The sequence below is a fragment of the Elephas maximus genome, chromosome 20 (assembly GCF_024166365.1).
Source record: "Elephas maximus indicus isolate mEleMax1 chromosome 20, mEleMax1 primary haplotype, whole genome shotgun sequence".
Classification (NCBI taxonomy): Eukaryota; Metazoa; Chordata; class Mammalia; order Proboscidea; family Elephantidae; genus Elephas; species Elephas maximus.
In genome coordinates this window covers 26,781,564-26,798,305 of record NC_064838.1, presented here as the reverse complement: position 1 = coordinate 26,798,305, position 16,742 = coordinate 26,781,564, and the positions used below count along the sequence as shown (strand labels likewise).

Here is a 16,742-nt window from a genome sequence, read left to right as displayed (position 1 = left end):
TGTGAGTCATATCCAACTCTAATGTGGATGAGTGCCCTAAATTCAGTGTAAAACCATCTAACTATGACAATTCTAGCTAGTTTCCCTCAAACTCATAACAATGAAAATAACCTCAGAACCAGAATCGCAGTTTTCTTTTTCACACTCTAGGACACCCTTCTTTCACTAACATATAAGTAGGAAGAGATGTGATGCTATTGTATAAATTTTACTCTTAAATCTTGACTCAAACACCAAAAAATTGAAATCACTAGGATCACCGAACGTAAAATACTACTTCTAAATATGAGCACCTGAGAAGAAGCTAGTTTTTCTTAGTTTTTCATTTCCCTTATCATCAACAACAAAAATGTATAGTCAAAGATAGTTTTTTTTTTTTTTTTAAAGGTAAAGCTTTTATTTTAAATTGTTTTAATTAATTTGATGTAAGAAATACTTCCTCTTTTAGCTTGGGTGATATGGAAATCAAAGCTCCATTTCAGCAGGTTGGGACCTGGGCTGATTTTGGAAAAGGTGATGAAAATGGGTGCCTCTTAAATCTGGTACTGAATCACAGTCAACTAGGGTTTCTTGAAACAACCGTTTTTGAGACCCTGCCTCAGATTTATGAAATCAGAATATCCTTGGGAAAAGGCTGGGCACCTTGTGGCTTTAACAAGCCATGTTGATGATTCTCCAGCAGCCCGATGTCCTGAGCTTTATCTGTGGTTTCCGCACATACACCCCACCTCAGGCCAGTGGAATCTGATTTAGCTCAGTGCTTCTCGAATTTTAATATGTATATGAATCACTTGGGGGATCTCACTGAAATCCATGGTGGGGCCAGAGAGTCTGCCTTTTTAACAGACTCCCAGTAGCAAGGATCTTGGTGACCTATATGAGGAGGGTTAGAACAAAAACCTCCCTTGTTTAACCGTTCCTAAGAATTTCATGGTGAATAACCTGCCAACTTCAGTACATGAGAGGGAAGAATACTGAAGTACTTTGGTTCTATTCCTGTTTAATGAGAGCTTAGTTAAAGATCATGAATCCCTGGTGCCAAACGACCCCGAAGATGGTGGAACACAAGGTGAAAATGTTGGACCTCAATGTTTCTAATATGAAGGAGTGTCAAGGACAGCCAAGACCCATCATCATGATTCTATTTTTTGGTGTTTGTGTCAAGATTTAACAGTAAAACCCATGCAACACTGTCACATTAGAGTATATATAAATCAAGAGATGAGAGAGATGCTGCCCAGGGTATTGGTAGAGCACTGGAAATACCTGCTGACTGAAATGCTTTTCAAAATAGATTAATTGCTGCTCCTTTCTGGGTTATCCTAAGAAGGTCTGACACGGCACAGTTTTTGAGATAGGACATGCAGCATCCCTTACAATGGATTTCACACCATTACTCAGTGCCCCGCTGGTATGACATAAGGCTGACTCATTTCCATTCCTCTGCGTGACCTGTGGAAACCCTGGTGGCATAGTGGTTAAGTGCTACCCTGCTAACCAAAGGGTTGGCAGTTCGAATCCACCAGGTGCTCCTTGGAAACTCTATGGTGCAGTTCTACTCTGTCCTATACGGTTGCTATGAGTCGGAATCGACTCAACGGCACTGGGTTTGGTTTTTTGGTTTGGAACTGGGTTACCATACGTTGGAATTAAAACATTGTGAGCCCAGCAGCTTATGGTAATTCTGTCAGTTTTCAGGTATACACAGACTGGAAAAGCACTCAGCGAATTGCTGCCATACAGTTCATATTGGAGAATTTCAGGTAATTGGGGGGATTTCATCTCATAATCATTGATTCTACTGTCCCAAACTGATGGATCTGTGATGCTCTCTTCCAACCTTGAAGATCCTCTTTGCTGTTTCCTTCCAAATTTCCTTGCCTGGCTGGCCTTACTGTGCGTATGGTTTCTAATAGAGCTCATAATGAGAATATTTATTTCCTTGTCTTTCACCATCAAAATTGTCATGAATGTCAAAGAACAGGATTTCACAGCTGCTGACTGCTGCCAGTGGAGACAAGCCCACTTTAATAGATGTCTATGGAAATTTTTAATATATTTCTCTGTGGGAAGGGGAAAGTATTCAGGTACCTTATTGTGTATCAGCACAGTGTCACTTCATGTGTTTTGCCTTCCCAAACATACCTTTATATCAGGGAGTAGTGCTCTTTTAAAATATATCCACAAGATTAATTTTTACAGTTGCTGTCATGCTATGAAAACTTAATGCAGTGAAGGTAACCTGCAGAAGAAATTAGCCACATTTTCAATTCTTATTTTGATCAGATTTCATATTATGAAGAGAAGTACCTAATCTTAATCTACCTTAATCTAAATAAATGTATTCCCATTGTTAGTGGGTTTACTGGTATAAAAGAAAGGCCTTCAAAAATGCAAACATATTTGATAAAGAATGTATTTAGTCTATAGTGAGTAAAAGTAATATAATGGTAGAAATAAAGGGCATTTGAGAGATTTTCTCTAATTTTTTTGCTTTATAGATAAATACACTGAGGTGTAGAGAATTTGAAGATATTTGCTCAATATCAAGTAGGATTTGAAATAGAGACAGGACCAGAACTCACATCCAGGATTCCAAATTTGTGCTTTTGATAGTGCCTTTAGGGGAAAATTCATAAGGAATAAGCCCATTTCCCAGGACACAAACTCCTGAAGTCAAACCTGGCTTCTCTGCCAGTCTTTAAAAAAACACCAGTTGAAACCAGTTGCCACTGAGTCAGTTCTGACTCATGCTGACTCCATGGGTGTCAGTAGAACTGTGATCCATAGAGTTTCAATGGTTGATTTTTTGAAAGTAGCTTACCAGGCCATTCTTCTGAGGTACCTCTGGGTAGACTTGAACCTCCAACCTTTTGGTTGGAAGCTGACCAAGTTAACTGCTTGCACCACCCAGGGAAAAGACCTCTAACAATCTCATGTTCTTGATCCAGACGCAGAGAGGCACCTGGCTCTCCCACCCTCTCTTGATGGTCAACTTGCTTGAAGTGCAAACCTCTCGGCCATTTTCCTAATTGTTAGTCCCTGCTAGAAATTCTAGCTGGGGTGTTAAATGAGATAAGGAAAAATTACAACTTCTAAATATAAGGCAAAAATGAAAGAGCACTTTCAAATTCTAAATTTAAAAAAGTTGGGGTTTTACTCATATTTAAAACCACATAGAAAAATGAGGGCAATAACAAGGATACCAAAAACCACACGAGACCCATTGCTGTCGAGTCGATTCTGACTCAAAGCGACCCTAAAGGATAGAGTAGAACTGCCCCATAGGGTTTCCAAGGAGCGCCTGGTGGATTGGAACTTCTGACCTTTTGGTAAGCAGCCGTAGCTCTTAACCACTATACCACCAGGATCTCATAACAAGGATAAAAACCCAAAACCAAACCCAGTGCCATTGAGTCGATTCTGACTCATAGCGACCCTATAGGACAGAGTAGAACTGTCCCATAGAGTTTCCAAGGAGCACCTGCTGGATTCGAACTGCTGACCCTTTGGTTGGCAGCCATAGCACTTAACCACTACGCCACCAGGGTTTCCATAACAAGGATAGAAGATATAAAACTAAATATCAGCCTGAATTTCCAAGAGGAGAACTTTTCAATTTTGTCATGACAAACTTTAGTACAGTCTTAATAAATACCACTACCTATTAAACCTACAGTCCAATCTTCAACAGATCATGGGGATGGCACAGAACTGGGTAGTATTCCTTTCCATTGTGCATGGGACTACCATGAGTCAGGGGCTGACTTGACAGCATCTAACAACAGCAACATAACCTACACATGATTGAACCTATTTTGTACAGTCATCTTCACCCTACAGTCAAGAGTCTGTCAGTCCTTTTAGTTGCCTGGGCAACATCTCTCCACATTCTTCCTTATTAACACAATTATGATTTTTTTTTTTTGAGAGCTATGATTCATCTCACTAAGAGTACTTGATTTTTCAGTCTCTCTCGCCATTCAGAGTGATCAGTGAAATGTAGTCAAATGTCCTTGGGCAAAGCAAACCTTCCATAATACACAGGCAAATTGAAAAGGAGAAAGACTTGAGGCTTTTGTCCTGTGTCTTCCTACTTCTTCCTGTCTGGACTGCAGACTTAACGCCTTAGCTAAGCCGCATGCTCAGAGAAGAACAAAGAGAAAAGGCGTGGGTCCTGGAAGACACCTTAAGAAGCCATTGCCAGCTGTAGAACATGTACCTTTGTGAATCTACAGCGCGAGAACAACAGACTCCAATCTATCTAAGTAGGGTGAGCTATAGGGCTGCGATGAGTTGGAACTGATGCGACAGCAGTGGGTTTGGTTTTCTTAAACTTGGTTTTATTGTACTTTCAGGCAAATGCATTTCTAACTGATCTAGTCATTAAGAGTTTCTACAAAGTGATCTTGGATTCTGTGGTTAAGAGGTTTTGGCTCCTGGGTCTGATCCCTTCTGAAGCCAACAAAGAGAAGAAATGAAGCAGGGCCATCTTTTTTTTTTTTTTCCAATTGTGGTAAAATACATACAATGTGAAATTTGCCATTTTTAACCACTTTAAGTGCACACTTCAGTGGCATTAATTACATTCACAACGTTTGGCAACCATCACCACTATCTGTCCCTAAATTGTTTATCACCCCATGCAGAAATTCTGAAGGCTGTGTTTTGTAAGAATTGCTGGTAGTTATAGCTATATCGCCTTATGAAGCAACTGGATTCTGATTTTGCTGGCCTCAGGTGCCTTTCCCTTTGTGCCAGGTAGACAGCAGTGAAGTGGGACATTTGCACAATCTGATATTTTCCTATCCTAATTATGGGGCCATCCGCAGTGGTTCTTCCTCCTCGTGGAGTGGGCTTTGGGAATCTCTACAAACGACACCGCCCCCTCAGCTGGTGCCAAGAGGGGGAATATTCAGGGTGACAAATAGCAGTCAGCGAAGTACACGTCTGCCAATGCATTTATATTTACCTCCAGCGTGGGGTGGGGGGCCACACAGGAGCACCATCCCCTGGCCTTGACGGACAGACACGGTGCTTCGGGTCCTTGTTTTAAAGTTTTCCAGATCTGTGGGGAGAAACAAAGGAAAAAAGGGTTTCAACTCTGAAGTCCTAAGATGTTAAGGAAGAATATTATTTCAAAAGAGAACAAATGTCTGCTGATAAACAACCCCTGTAGCCCCCGTGCCAGGGGAATTCAGTTTGGCGTGTTCCCTTTCACATGATACTACCCTTGCCTGCCTTGACTTTTTATCTGTGCTGTCCAGTAAGGTAGCAACTTGTCACATGTGGCTATTTACATTTAACTAAAATTTAAAAATCAGTTCCTCAGTCACGCTAGCCATATTTCAAGTGCTCAATAGACACACATGGCTAGTGGTTACTGTACTGGACAGCAAACATACAGAACGTTTCCGTCATCACAGAAAATTCTACCAGAAAGTTCAGGTCTACATGGAGAAACCGAGGTTTAAAGATGTGAAGTGACCTGCCAAAGGGCTCTCTGTAACTAAGTGTCATTATCAGGATACAAATTCATGCTTTCTGACATTCATTTCTGTCACTTTACAAACCATTCTCTTAGACGCACTTATCAAAAAACCAAACCCGTTGCCGTCGAGTCGATTCCGACTCATAGCAACCTATAGGACAGAGTAGAACTGCCCCATAGAGTCTCCAAGGAGGACCTGGCGGATTCAAACTGCCAACCTTTTGGTTGGCAGCCATAGCACTTAATCACCAGGCCACGAGGGTTTCCAGATGCACTTATAATTGTCTCTATATACCTAGAATATGACTTTCTCTCTCTTTCTCATTTGAACCCAACAAAAATTACATAAGTTAAGCATCATTGATGATCTTACAGACTAAAAAACAGAGGCACAATGAAATTTACTAAGGTCTACCGCCTTTGTGAGTGCTGGAGCTAGGACGTGAACCTGGACAGCCTCCCTGCAGTTACAAAACTGAATGTTCCCATACTCAGGCTTGGTGTCGGTGGGGGGTTTGGGATATGAAAAAAATGAATATGCATGCATGATCTGAGTACCAGCTTCTTCTAGAATTAGGCAAATTTTTAAGTTCATACATAATTTTTCCATTACTTAATTATTCATAAAAATTCCATTAAGGACCATCTAGCTGCAAGGTCAAGATGCAAACTTTCTGATAACACAGATTCTACCCTATAGGGACTTAAGAGTTAAGTGGACAGAAATGACATGTAACACCTAATCATAGTAACCCAAAGGCTGCCACAGTGGAGATATAAAAGGAGCACATGGAAGACACATGCATACTCAACACAAAAGAAAACAGTGCTGAGCTTGAATTACATTTCTGACGTAATAAAGTTCTGTTTATTCAATGGGTACCAGGTGAGACTAAAACATGTTTTTTTCCTTCTTTTTAAGAAAATAGTCTGCAAAGCCTTCAGAAGGGATAAAACCAGAAATTTCAAAAACTTTATGGCAAAATTAATATTTTAAACCATTATCCTTAAAAGTAATATTAACCAAACCAAAACCAAACCCATTGCCATCAGTTGATTCTGACCCGTAGTGACCCTATAGGACAGAGTAGAACTACCCCATAGCGCTTCCCAGGAGCTGCTGGTGGATTCGAACTGCTGACCTGTGATTAGCAGCCATATAGTTTAACCACTGCACCACCAGGGCTCTAAAAGTAACACTAGACCAGTCTAAACTGCCACTTATTTTGTATGCTGGTTCTTAACGTAAGTCCTCTACGTTTTTGCACAGATATCCTATCAAATCTTCAGAGCTGCAAAAAAAATTAAAAGCTGATAGAAAATAGAATTTGGGTATTACCTGGAGGAAATCAACTTCAGTTTCTGACTAACAGAAGAGCATTAAGAAATGACAGAAAAATTAAAAATATACGCAATGTTTTTTAACCATTCTTTCTGAGAGGTTCTCTTCCTTTTTAGTTTATGGATTTATTCAATTCTACAAGATTTGTGCAGTTAGAATATAGAAAATTAATATGGTTTTTACGAAAATACTGAGAAATATTTTTTAGCAGATAATTGAAATAGATTTCAAATGGTAGGCCCTATGTACACAGTGAATGAAAAGACTGTATTTAGACAGATCTGAGTTTGAAAACCATCTCTGCCATTTATTAGCTATGTTGACCAGTCTTAATTTCCTCATAATTAAAATGAGAATAAGTGTGCCTCATGGGCAAAAATTAAATTAGATGATATCTGAAAAGCACAAGACTGAACACAAGGCCTTTCATACTACTGGGTTGTTGTTGTTAGCTGCCATTGAGATTGCCTCTGATTCATGGTAACCTCATGCATAGTGGGATTGGGCCATCTTGATCCATAGGGTTTTCACTGGCTGATTTTTCAGAAGTAGGTTGTCAGGCCTTTCTTCCTAGCCCACCTTGGTCTGAAAGTTTGACTGAAACCTGTTCAGCATCACAGGAACACTCAAGCCTCTACTACAGGTGGGTGGCGGCTCTGCATTAAGTGCCTTGGATGGGAATCAAACCCAGGACTCTCATGTGCAAGGTGAGAATTCTACCACTGAACCACCATTGTCGCTACTAGTGAGTTGGTGCTCAATATGTTTGTTCTGACCACTGGGGAACGCTATAATCCAGTGGCAAATTATACTCTAATTAGTCCATTTTAAAAAGAGTTCTAAATAGCAACTGTGCTTTAGAGTATGGCTGAAGATGCTAATCAAAGGGCACTATATATACGCTCATGTTTAGGAAAAGACTGCATGCCCAAAATTAGTCTTTTCAGATATAACTATCCATTCAGATCCTAATTACTAGCAGCATAATAATTTTGCAAATCAAAGAACTATGTGTATGAATGTGTATTTTCTGAAACTTGTAGACTCATGGCCAGGACTTTCTAGCAATATTCCCATGTATATCATTTTATTTAGAGTCATTTTGTCTTCGAAGGCTTGGTACTAGGTAATGATCAGTAGCAGCAGACATCATGAGATAATGAGAATTTATTATACGTAATGCTGCATCACCACTACCATCACACGCATGGCAATAACAGCAACTACTTGCAAAATGTATGGAGGTCATGCCATGTGGCAAATACTTTTCTTATATGATCTCATTTAATTCTATAATAGTTTAAATTCCCAATTTACAGAAGATATATCTGAACTTCAGAGAGGTTCAGCGCCATCTTCACACATCTAGGACATGGCGGGAACAACGATACAAAGTGATGTCTGTCTCGCTCCAAAGTTTCTGCTCTGAAGCACTGGAAACTATAGGTTCCTCACTGACTTAGTGAAGCTAGTGAGAAATAACATGCATGGAGACAAAAAAAAGTGTGTTTGAATGAATTTTATGCTCTTCAGTGAGTAGTAAGGAAATCCACATTTCAACGCACAGTAAGTTGTGTTGGTAGATTGATCTCAAATATTCTATCCCTTTGTTTTTCTTTGTGGATGAGCATTCAAGTTGAGGATTTTAAACATGAAGCACAAAAGATGACGTTGAACAATGGAGAAAAAATCAGAAACAACTGTGTTAAGGTGAGTTTTTGCACTGCTAGGAGTGTAGATGAACAATTATAGTTGGGTTGTACTCACTTTAGCTCTGTGGAGTTGATTATTAAATATATGGATGAACACATGATGTATATGTACTATGAAGAATTAATATAGATGTACCATGGTTTCTCAAAAAAGCTTATTTTTCCATTGGTGTGATTTGTAGACTCTTAAAAAGTAAATCCACCACCTATCTGTCAGTCTGTCATACTGTGATGGCTTCTGTGTTGCAATGATGCTGGAAGCTATGTCATTGGTATATCACATACCAGCAGGGTCACCAATGGTGTAGAGATCTCAGCATAGCTTCCAGACTATGATAAGCTAGGAAGAAAGGCCTGGCAATCCACTTTCAAAAATCATCCAATGAAAACTCCATGAATCAAACAGAATATTGTACAATATGGAGTGCTGGAAGATGAGCCCTGTAGGTTGGAATGCACTCAAAAAACACAGTGTTCATGACAATGGACTTGAGCATACCAACAATCATGATGATGGAGCAGGACCAGGCAATGTTTTGTTCTGTTGTGCATGGGGTTGCCATAAGTTAGAGTTGACTCAATGGCAACTAACAACAATAACAAAAAGTAAATAGATATACTTTTGGGTATTCATTTAATTCATCAGCATTTTACCTTTTGCTGGCAATCATGTGTTAAAGAATGAACAATTTTGTGGCAGATGTGTTTTTATACCATATTTTTCTGTGAAAACAACTATCCCTTATTCTACTATGCAATATAATATCAGCATTTAATTTTTAAATGAGATTAGAAAATATGCTATAGTTTTTGGAATGTGTACCTTATTGAGAGAATACAGGAAGTGATTTGGCAGGTAAATTTCTGGGGGAGTAAAAATATACAAAGGTCTTCAAGCTGTAATATGTGATAAATAATAAAAAGCCTTAGTATATGAAAACATTTGGAATTCAAACCACAGAGTAAATCATAGAGGGGGAAAAAACCTCCACATATTTCCTGTCTGGAAAGTTATCAAATGTTTACAGTTGGGGAATAGGTAGCTTACAATAAATACTTGGGTATACCATAGGGAAAACAAAATGAAGAGAGTCCAAGATATTTTTGGAGAAGTAATCATAGTAAATAAGAGAGAGGCATTTGTTTAGGCCATCTTTAAGGAACTACACATCACACATGTTAACAGGAAGAACTGAGGCCATTCATAAGGTGGGTAACCCAAATGAGGGCATAAGAAATTTAGTTTAAAAACGGTCAGGAAATGAAAAAGAGAGGATAATACCTACGACAGTTTGTTAAGGATCCATTGAGAGGAGGGATAAAAGGAAAGAAAATTAAAATAACAGCAAACAATTTTAATGAAAATAAATAATACCAATTAACTTTTTTCCTGACTTGGGTAGACCTGATTTCTATTAATTCTCACAGGGTGGCCCCAGAATAAGAAACTGCCAGCACTGGTCTCCTCTGTCACTGCTCCTTCCAATTCTGAAAGAAGCCATCAATACGGAAATCAATCATCAGCTTGAAGAAGTGGCCAAGCATTTGTTATGAATATGATTTCTATAGTGGTGATTCCATCATTTATAAAAAGACAAAGGTATTTTGGGAAGGAAACTTAAAAAACCCACTATCGTGCAGCATATTTAAAATTATGTCTTGACTCTCTGTCATTTCCTTCCTGAGTGCACGTATGTGTGAATGCACATTTTCTTGATCGTTTCTAGAGATTCACACTGAAAATAAATCTAAATTTACACACTCTTCCAAAGTCACATATTTGAGATTCTTCCCATTCAGGAAGAAGGAAGAAGCCATTAGGGAGACTGGCATTGTTGACTGTGTTTCCCTGTGCAAGAGTATATAGCGAGAGGAAGAGCTGTATAATAGTTAAATTCATAGGCTTTGAACCTGAGTATAAACTCAGTGCACTTATTATACAGCTGTATGATAAGGTGAATTACTTAATCTCCTTGAACTTCAGTTTCTTCATGTCTAATATCAAGACAATAATTCCTATTACAGATGGCTTCTTGAAGATCATGTATGTAAAACAATTAACATATGGCCTGGTCCAAAATCAGTAGTCAATAAATGGTAGCATTATCATTACCATTTTTGAGTAACAAGACAAAAATTTACAGAAAGTGACTGGGAGAAAGCTAATGAATCCAAACTTCCACCAGATAAGGTAATATTAGAGTGGCCAGCTCAATCTTACTGGGGCAAACAGGCTACTACCGCTTACCATTCATAATCTTTTGCTAGTCTTAATTGTGTTTTCAAGTCAAGACAAATGCTGAGGTGACCCTGAGACCGTATTCTTTCTGGTGCACCGACTGTATTCTTTATATGACTTAAATCTAAGACACAAACACATATATACTGGATTGAGATGACACTTTTTCAGGACTTGTTTCTAGGATATTTTGGTCTGAGAGAACCTGTTTTACTTTTTAGCAGAAAGGTAGAAAATATTTTCATGAAACAGTAAAAACTAGTGTTTGTTTGCCTTTATAAATGGTAACAAAACAAAACATGAATTTTAAACAGAAATAAAAAACGAAATATTATATTTTTTACTGCGCATTTTTTAAGCTAAAATTTATAAATTCATACCGTATACTGGGAAACCCTGGTGGCATAGTGGTTAAGTGCTATGGCTGCTAACCAAAGGGTCAGCAGTTCGAATCCACCAGGCACTCCTTGGAAACCCTATGGAGCAGTTCTACTCTGTCCTATAGGGTTGCTATGAGTTGGAACCGACTCGACGGCACTGGGTTTTACTGTATACTGAATGGAAATAAAATAGGTATAAATATGGATGCATATCTAAAGTCTTTTAAATGAAAATTCAAATACATTTAAATACACCAATAATCAAATGGTATCTTGTGGTTCCTTCTCTTATTCATTTTTTTGATTTGTTTTTTGAATTCTCTTTTGTGATAAGTATTGATATTAGCCATTTTATCTAGAGAATTAAGTAAAAAAAAAATCTACAGCTTTGCTAAAGCCCGACATTCATTATCCCAATTTGTTGGGAGTCTAAAGTAAGGGACCACAATCTGATTCTGATTTTGATCCTTGGTGGTGGTTTGACATTGAAAAGAAAAGCAAATTTCTTTCCCTTTCGATCTTTATAGAGGTAACAAAGGAAGCCCAGTACCTTATTAACATTTGTAGGTTAATTTACACTCAATTTACAAATGGCTCATTTACAGGAATGGCTTTTGACCTTGTTCTTTCATAGTCTCTGATGCTGCTGCCATGGACTTCACTATGAAAATCATAAGAGCACTTATTTCAACTTAAAAAAAAAAAAGAGCAAAGCAGGGGAGCTCTCCCAAGTGCTGATTTCAGCCCTCACAATGTACTACCACCAACAGCCTGAATATTTTTCTCACACTCTTTAGTCATAGTAGAAGAAACTCTGTAATTTAGGGATTATTTTGGAATTATAGACATGCCATACCAAAAACAAAAAAAAAATCCATTTCCATCAAGCTGATTCCAACTCATAGCATCCCTATAGGATAGAGAAGAACTGCCCCGTAGGGTTTCCAAGGCTGTAATCTTTATGGAAGCAGACTTTCTCTTGCAGAGTGGCTGGTGGGTTTGAACTGCTGACCTTTCGGTTAGCAGCCAAGTGCTTTAACCTCTAAGCCACCAAGGATCCTTAGAAGTGCCATATTAAACCATAAACTACCTTGTTGTCAGTCATTGACAGTGAAGAGCGAATTAATTAGAACAGGTTGCTTCTTGTAACAAATAAATTATAGCAGTTATGGGCTTTTGGGATGTGAGTTTTGAGTAACCAAAAAGGAAACAAAGGGAAATTTAATATTTTAAGTAATGTGTGAGGCAAAGTAGGACTTGGAAAACTCAAGAAAGGAATGACTTAAAAAATCAGATGAGGAAAGGCATGTGGAGACTGCCAAAGACGAATCTGCCTAGGGTCAGTCAGCACCTCTGTAATTAGCAAAATAGGCAGTTACTCTCCTCTTTCTCTTTTCTTTACCACATTACTACATCGCCCTTGGCTTCCAGGAACAAAACCTAGGCAAGAATTAAAAATAACACAATCAATAATATGTGTTAAGGAGGCTTCTGTGGGCTACCCTGGCAATTTAACCATTTTGTAAACATTATCTCTTTGGAAAGATGGAGGGCTGGTTCTAACTAGCTTACATAAAGAACACAATTTCTCACTTTCCATATATTTACTCAATAAATCCTCAGAACAACTCCATGAGGTAGGTACTGTTACTAGTCCCATTTTACAGAAAAAGAAAATTAACATCTATGATCATAGACCTAGTATATGGCATAGCTCAGGTTAGAATCCAGGTTTTCCTGACCCAGAAGCCCATATAGTTAGTGTCTATACTATACTGAATCAAAGAACGAGCATGACACCATGCTTGTCGGTCATGTAACTATTTGGAACCCACACATATCACCCTTCCACTGTTACTGTCCTGACTTTACAAGAAAATAAAGGTTGCTTTGCTGCCCTTTTCGCTGTATAAGTATGTAACTTTCCTGATAGCTATTTTTATTTCTCGTATTAGTTCTTTTCTCTTTCCTCATTTCTTTGACATACTCTATTTTATCTAGACCTTTGTGCTATTTAAGAAGCCAAAGAACAACTCAATTTAAAATGTTTGAGTTTCCCTGTGTGCTCCATAAAAATGTGCACCTATCTAACTCACAGGGTTACAGCGATTAGTGAGATATGGTGTTGTAAATAATGTTGTTCTCCTTGGGAGACAGGTGCCCTAAAGTACAAGTTATTATTACCAGCATTTTTCTCTACAGGAGCTCATCTCTTTTCACATATCATCCTGACTCAGGAGTGTTAATAGTTACACAGCTGCATTCTCTATCTTTGGTTCCATACTTATACAACACAGAGAAACAAAGAGTTCAGAAAAGCATTTGGCCTAAATAAATTTTAGAATAAAACACAGACGCTTCACTGAGCTCTACAAAGGGCCTTGGGGGACCCCTGTGTACACCTCCAGCCTTGTCCCCTGCTATGCTCCCCTTTACTCATTACATTATAATAACCATGCTTTTCTTCCTGTTCTTCAAATACCCTAAAGCTAACCTTGTCTTAGGACCTGTCTACCTCCTGTTCCCTTTGCTCAGAACACTTGACCCATTCTTTCTATATGGTTGGCTTATCGTGCGCATTCTTCAGGATTCAATTCAAATGTCACCTCCTCAGAGAAGCCCTCCTTTGGTGTTTAGCTGAAGTAGGTCACCACCTGACTCAAATTATTTCTTATCACCACCACCACTAACAACCACAAAACAAACAAACAAAAAAACACCAAAAGCCCAAACCCGTCGCCATCAAGTTGATTCTGACTCACGGTGATCCCACGTGTTACAGAGTAGAACTGCTCCATAGGGTGTACTTGGCTGTAATCTTTGTGGAAGCAGATCTCTAAGCTTTACTCCCAAGGCACCGCTGGGTGGGTTTGAACCAACTTTCAGGTTAGCAGACAAGCACAAACCATTTGCACCACCCAGAGACCTGTACTCTCTATCACATTACCTCCATATTACCTCTTTCACAGCAACTACCATCATCTGCAATTATTTTCTTCATTTATATGCTTTCTGGCTTATTGCTCCATACCAGCTTTCAAAATGAAAGCTCAGTGGGGACAGGAATCTTGTCGGTCTTTATCAGACTGCAGCCCAGTGCTCTGTACACTGTCTGATACATATGAGATACTTAATTAGTATTTGTAGAGCACTGGTTCACACGTGAAGGTTGTGTGGTCAGTGAGGCATGTTGGACTAGGGTGAACTTTCTTGTATTCTGTCCATTCCACATGGCACGTTTTCTAGCATCTTATTACAAAGGTGGTGATCTATTTCAGATAAACACTTAGGAAGGCTTCTCTGAAGAAGTGACATTTGAGTGGAATCCTGTGATGTATGCTCAATGCCAAGGATGTTCTGGAAGTTAACTTTAAGACAAGGCGTCTTACCAAGGGCATTGAACTACCTATTGCTGTTACTTGTCTTTGAGTAGATTCTCCACTTAACATGAAAGCTCAGAGGTACACTAAGATTGGAATGCAATCAAAATATGAAACAAAGACACTGCTTCACAAAATAAATTACCCCTGCACACACACACACAGAATGCAAGAAGATAAAAACTCAAAACATCATGTAAATTACATGGGCCAGTTATCTGGAATCAGGAGCTATTGTTAGCCAGTCACCCATGTATCCTACAGTTTTCTGTTCTTCACCTAATGTGCAAATTTTATAATGTGATAGACTTATAATCATTATAGTTTTGACAGCAAGAAACATGATTCTTCGTTTAATTTTTACTGCATTGCTTTTTCTTTTGCCCACTGAAAATTAAAATTAATTGAGTTGTAATTCATGGTTTATCAGTCTTCTTAAAAAAACAACAAAAACAAAAAAGGACAGCCCTAAAGGGCAAATCAGATATATTCAAGTTACACTAGAATAAATATTCTCTGAAGAAAATGCTGAAAAGGCACGTATCAAGAGACCATTATAAAGTAAGTAATCTATAGGAAAAACTTTTGAAACGTATTACTAAATGTAGATATATTGGCCATAGATCATGATCAAACCCAAGAGACTACAAAGCTACTAGCCATACAAGTGGTCATGAAAAACTCTGCTTCAAAGTGAAAGAAATCTCATCGCAAACTTTCATTTCATATATTTTCTTTCATAAACCTCTCAGGGATACAAGGCTGGAAAATGAGCTAACCATCAAACTTGCCCAGCAGTGGGTACCATCTCTCAGGAAAGAAGGGCAGTTTTGAACTTCCCGTTCATAAACAAAACTTTATAAATGCTCCTGTAGTTAAATTTTGTCTTAATTCTCTCCAAATATGAAGACATTTTTCCCAAGAAGTTTTAGAGGAAATTACATTGATTGTTCCTATAAAAGGGAAGGAAGACTTTATCAGTACTTCCTAAAGCCCATGCTCTGCAAAAAACTTTTGCTTTAAAAGCAAATAAAAAGACTCTTCACTACTTACTTGGTTTTGAGGTTTTGGATTTTTGAACTAATAAAATGAGGATTGGTGGCTCATAAAGAAAAATGCCAGTCATGCTTAGATTCCTTTCTCATAAGAAATGGGGCACACTTTGCCATATAGACATTTTGGGGAAATCAGATCTGTTAAATGTGACAGATCTGTGTAATCACTGGCTCAAAAAGGGCTGCTTCTCTTCCCTTCTTTGAGCATAAAGCATTTCTCAGGATACTGGATCCTGAATTAGCTGTTTACTGGTTAAAAAATTTTAAGGGTATAAAAAAAAGTTCTGTATATAGATGAAATTCCCAGATGAAGAGCAGCTGTTATTTATGTTGAATTTAAGTTGCTTCGGCAACTTCCACCATATATTTTTATCTCATTTAATTACAGTTTTGAAAATAAAGCTATCACCAAATATACATGCAAGAGATGTGTTTATTCATCATCTACTTAGACTTCACTATGGGTGCCATTTCACTGTTTTCACTTTCGCACGGAGGAATCAGAGATAAGGCTGCACTGTGGCTAAACCTGCAAGTTTTAGAAGCGTCATCACTTCTCTCCCTGGCTCTTAAATGCACCTGAAGGTAGCTGAGGACTAGTAAATATTCATTCAACGCCTACAATATGCCTATCATGAGTACCTACTACACGTCAGCCACTGTTTTAGGCACTGGGCATACATTATCGAAAAAAGAAAACAAGTATCCCTCTTCTCTAAGAACTTGATATGTATTAAATAGACCACAAACAAAATAAATCACACTTAGTGTCTTTGGTGATGGTAAGTGCTATTGAAAGATAAGGAAACGGGATAGAGGATGCTGGTGTTACAGCTTTAAAAAAACAAACCCAGTGCCCACTGAGTCAACTCCTATGTGTGTCAGAGTGGAACCACGCTCCACAGGGTTTTCAATGGATGATTTTTGAGAAGTAGATCACCAGTCTTTCAGTTAGCAGCCGAGTGTGTTAACCATTTGTACCACCCAGGGACTCCTACAGCTTTAACAGAAGGAAGATAATATAAAACTAGAAGCTCTTTACTTCCTATCCTACTTCTAAATGCAGGAGAATAAATCACTCTCTTCCTGCCAGGTCAACTCTCAGCCTCCACTGAGACTTCCAAGAAGGGCACAAAGCAGTGC

At 38.5% G+C, this 16,742-nt stretch overlaps 1 protein-coding gene across 7 annotated transcripts in view; it reads right to left on the bottom strand.

Annotated features, from left to right (window-relative positions):
• CNTN4 (contactin 4) overlaps positions 1-16,742 on the bottom strand; it is a 1,107,632-nt gene that overhangs the window by 298,293 nt on the left and 792,597 nt on the right. For all 7 annotated transcript variants that reach the window (XM_049862392.1, XM_049862391.1, XM_049862390.1 and 4 more), the window contains one exon: positions 4,973-5,068. In XM_049862392.1, coding sequence (XP_049718349.1) covers positions 4,973-5,068 — 96 coding nt within the window. The remainder of the gene's footprint in view (positions 1-4,972; positions 5,069-16,742) is intronic.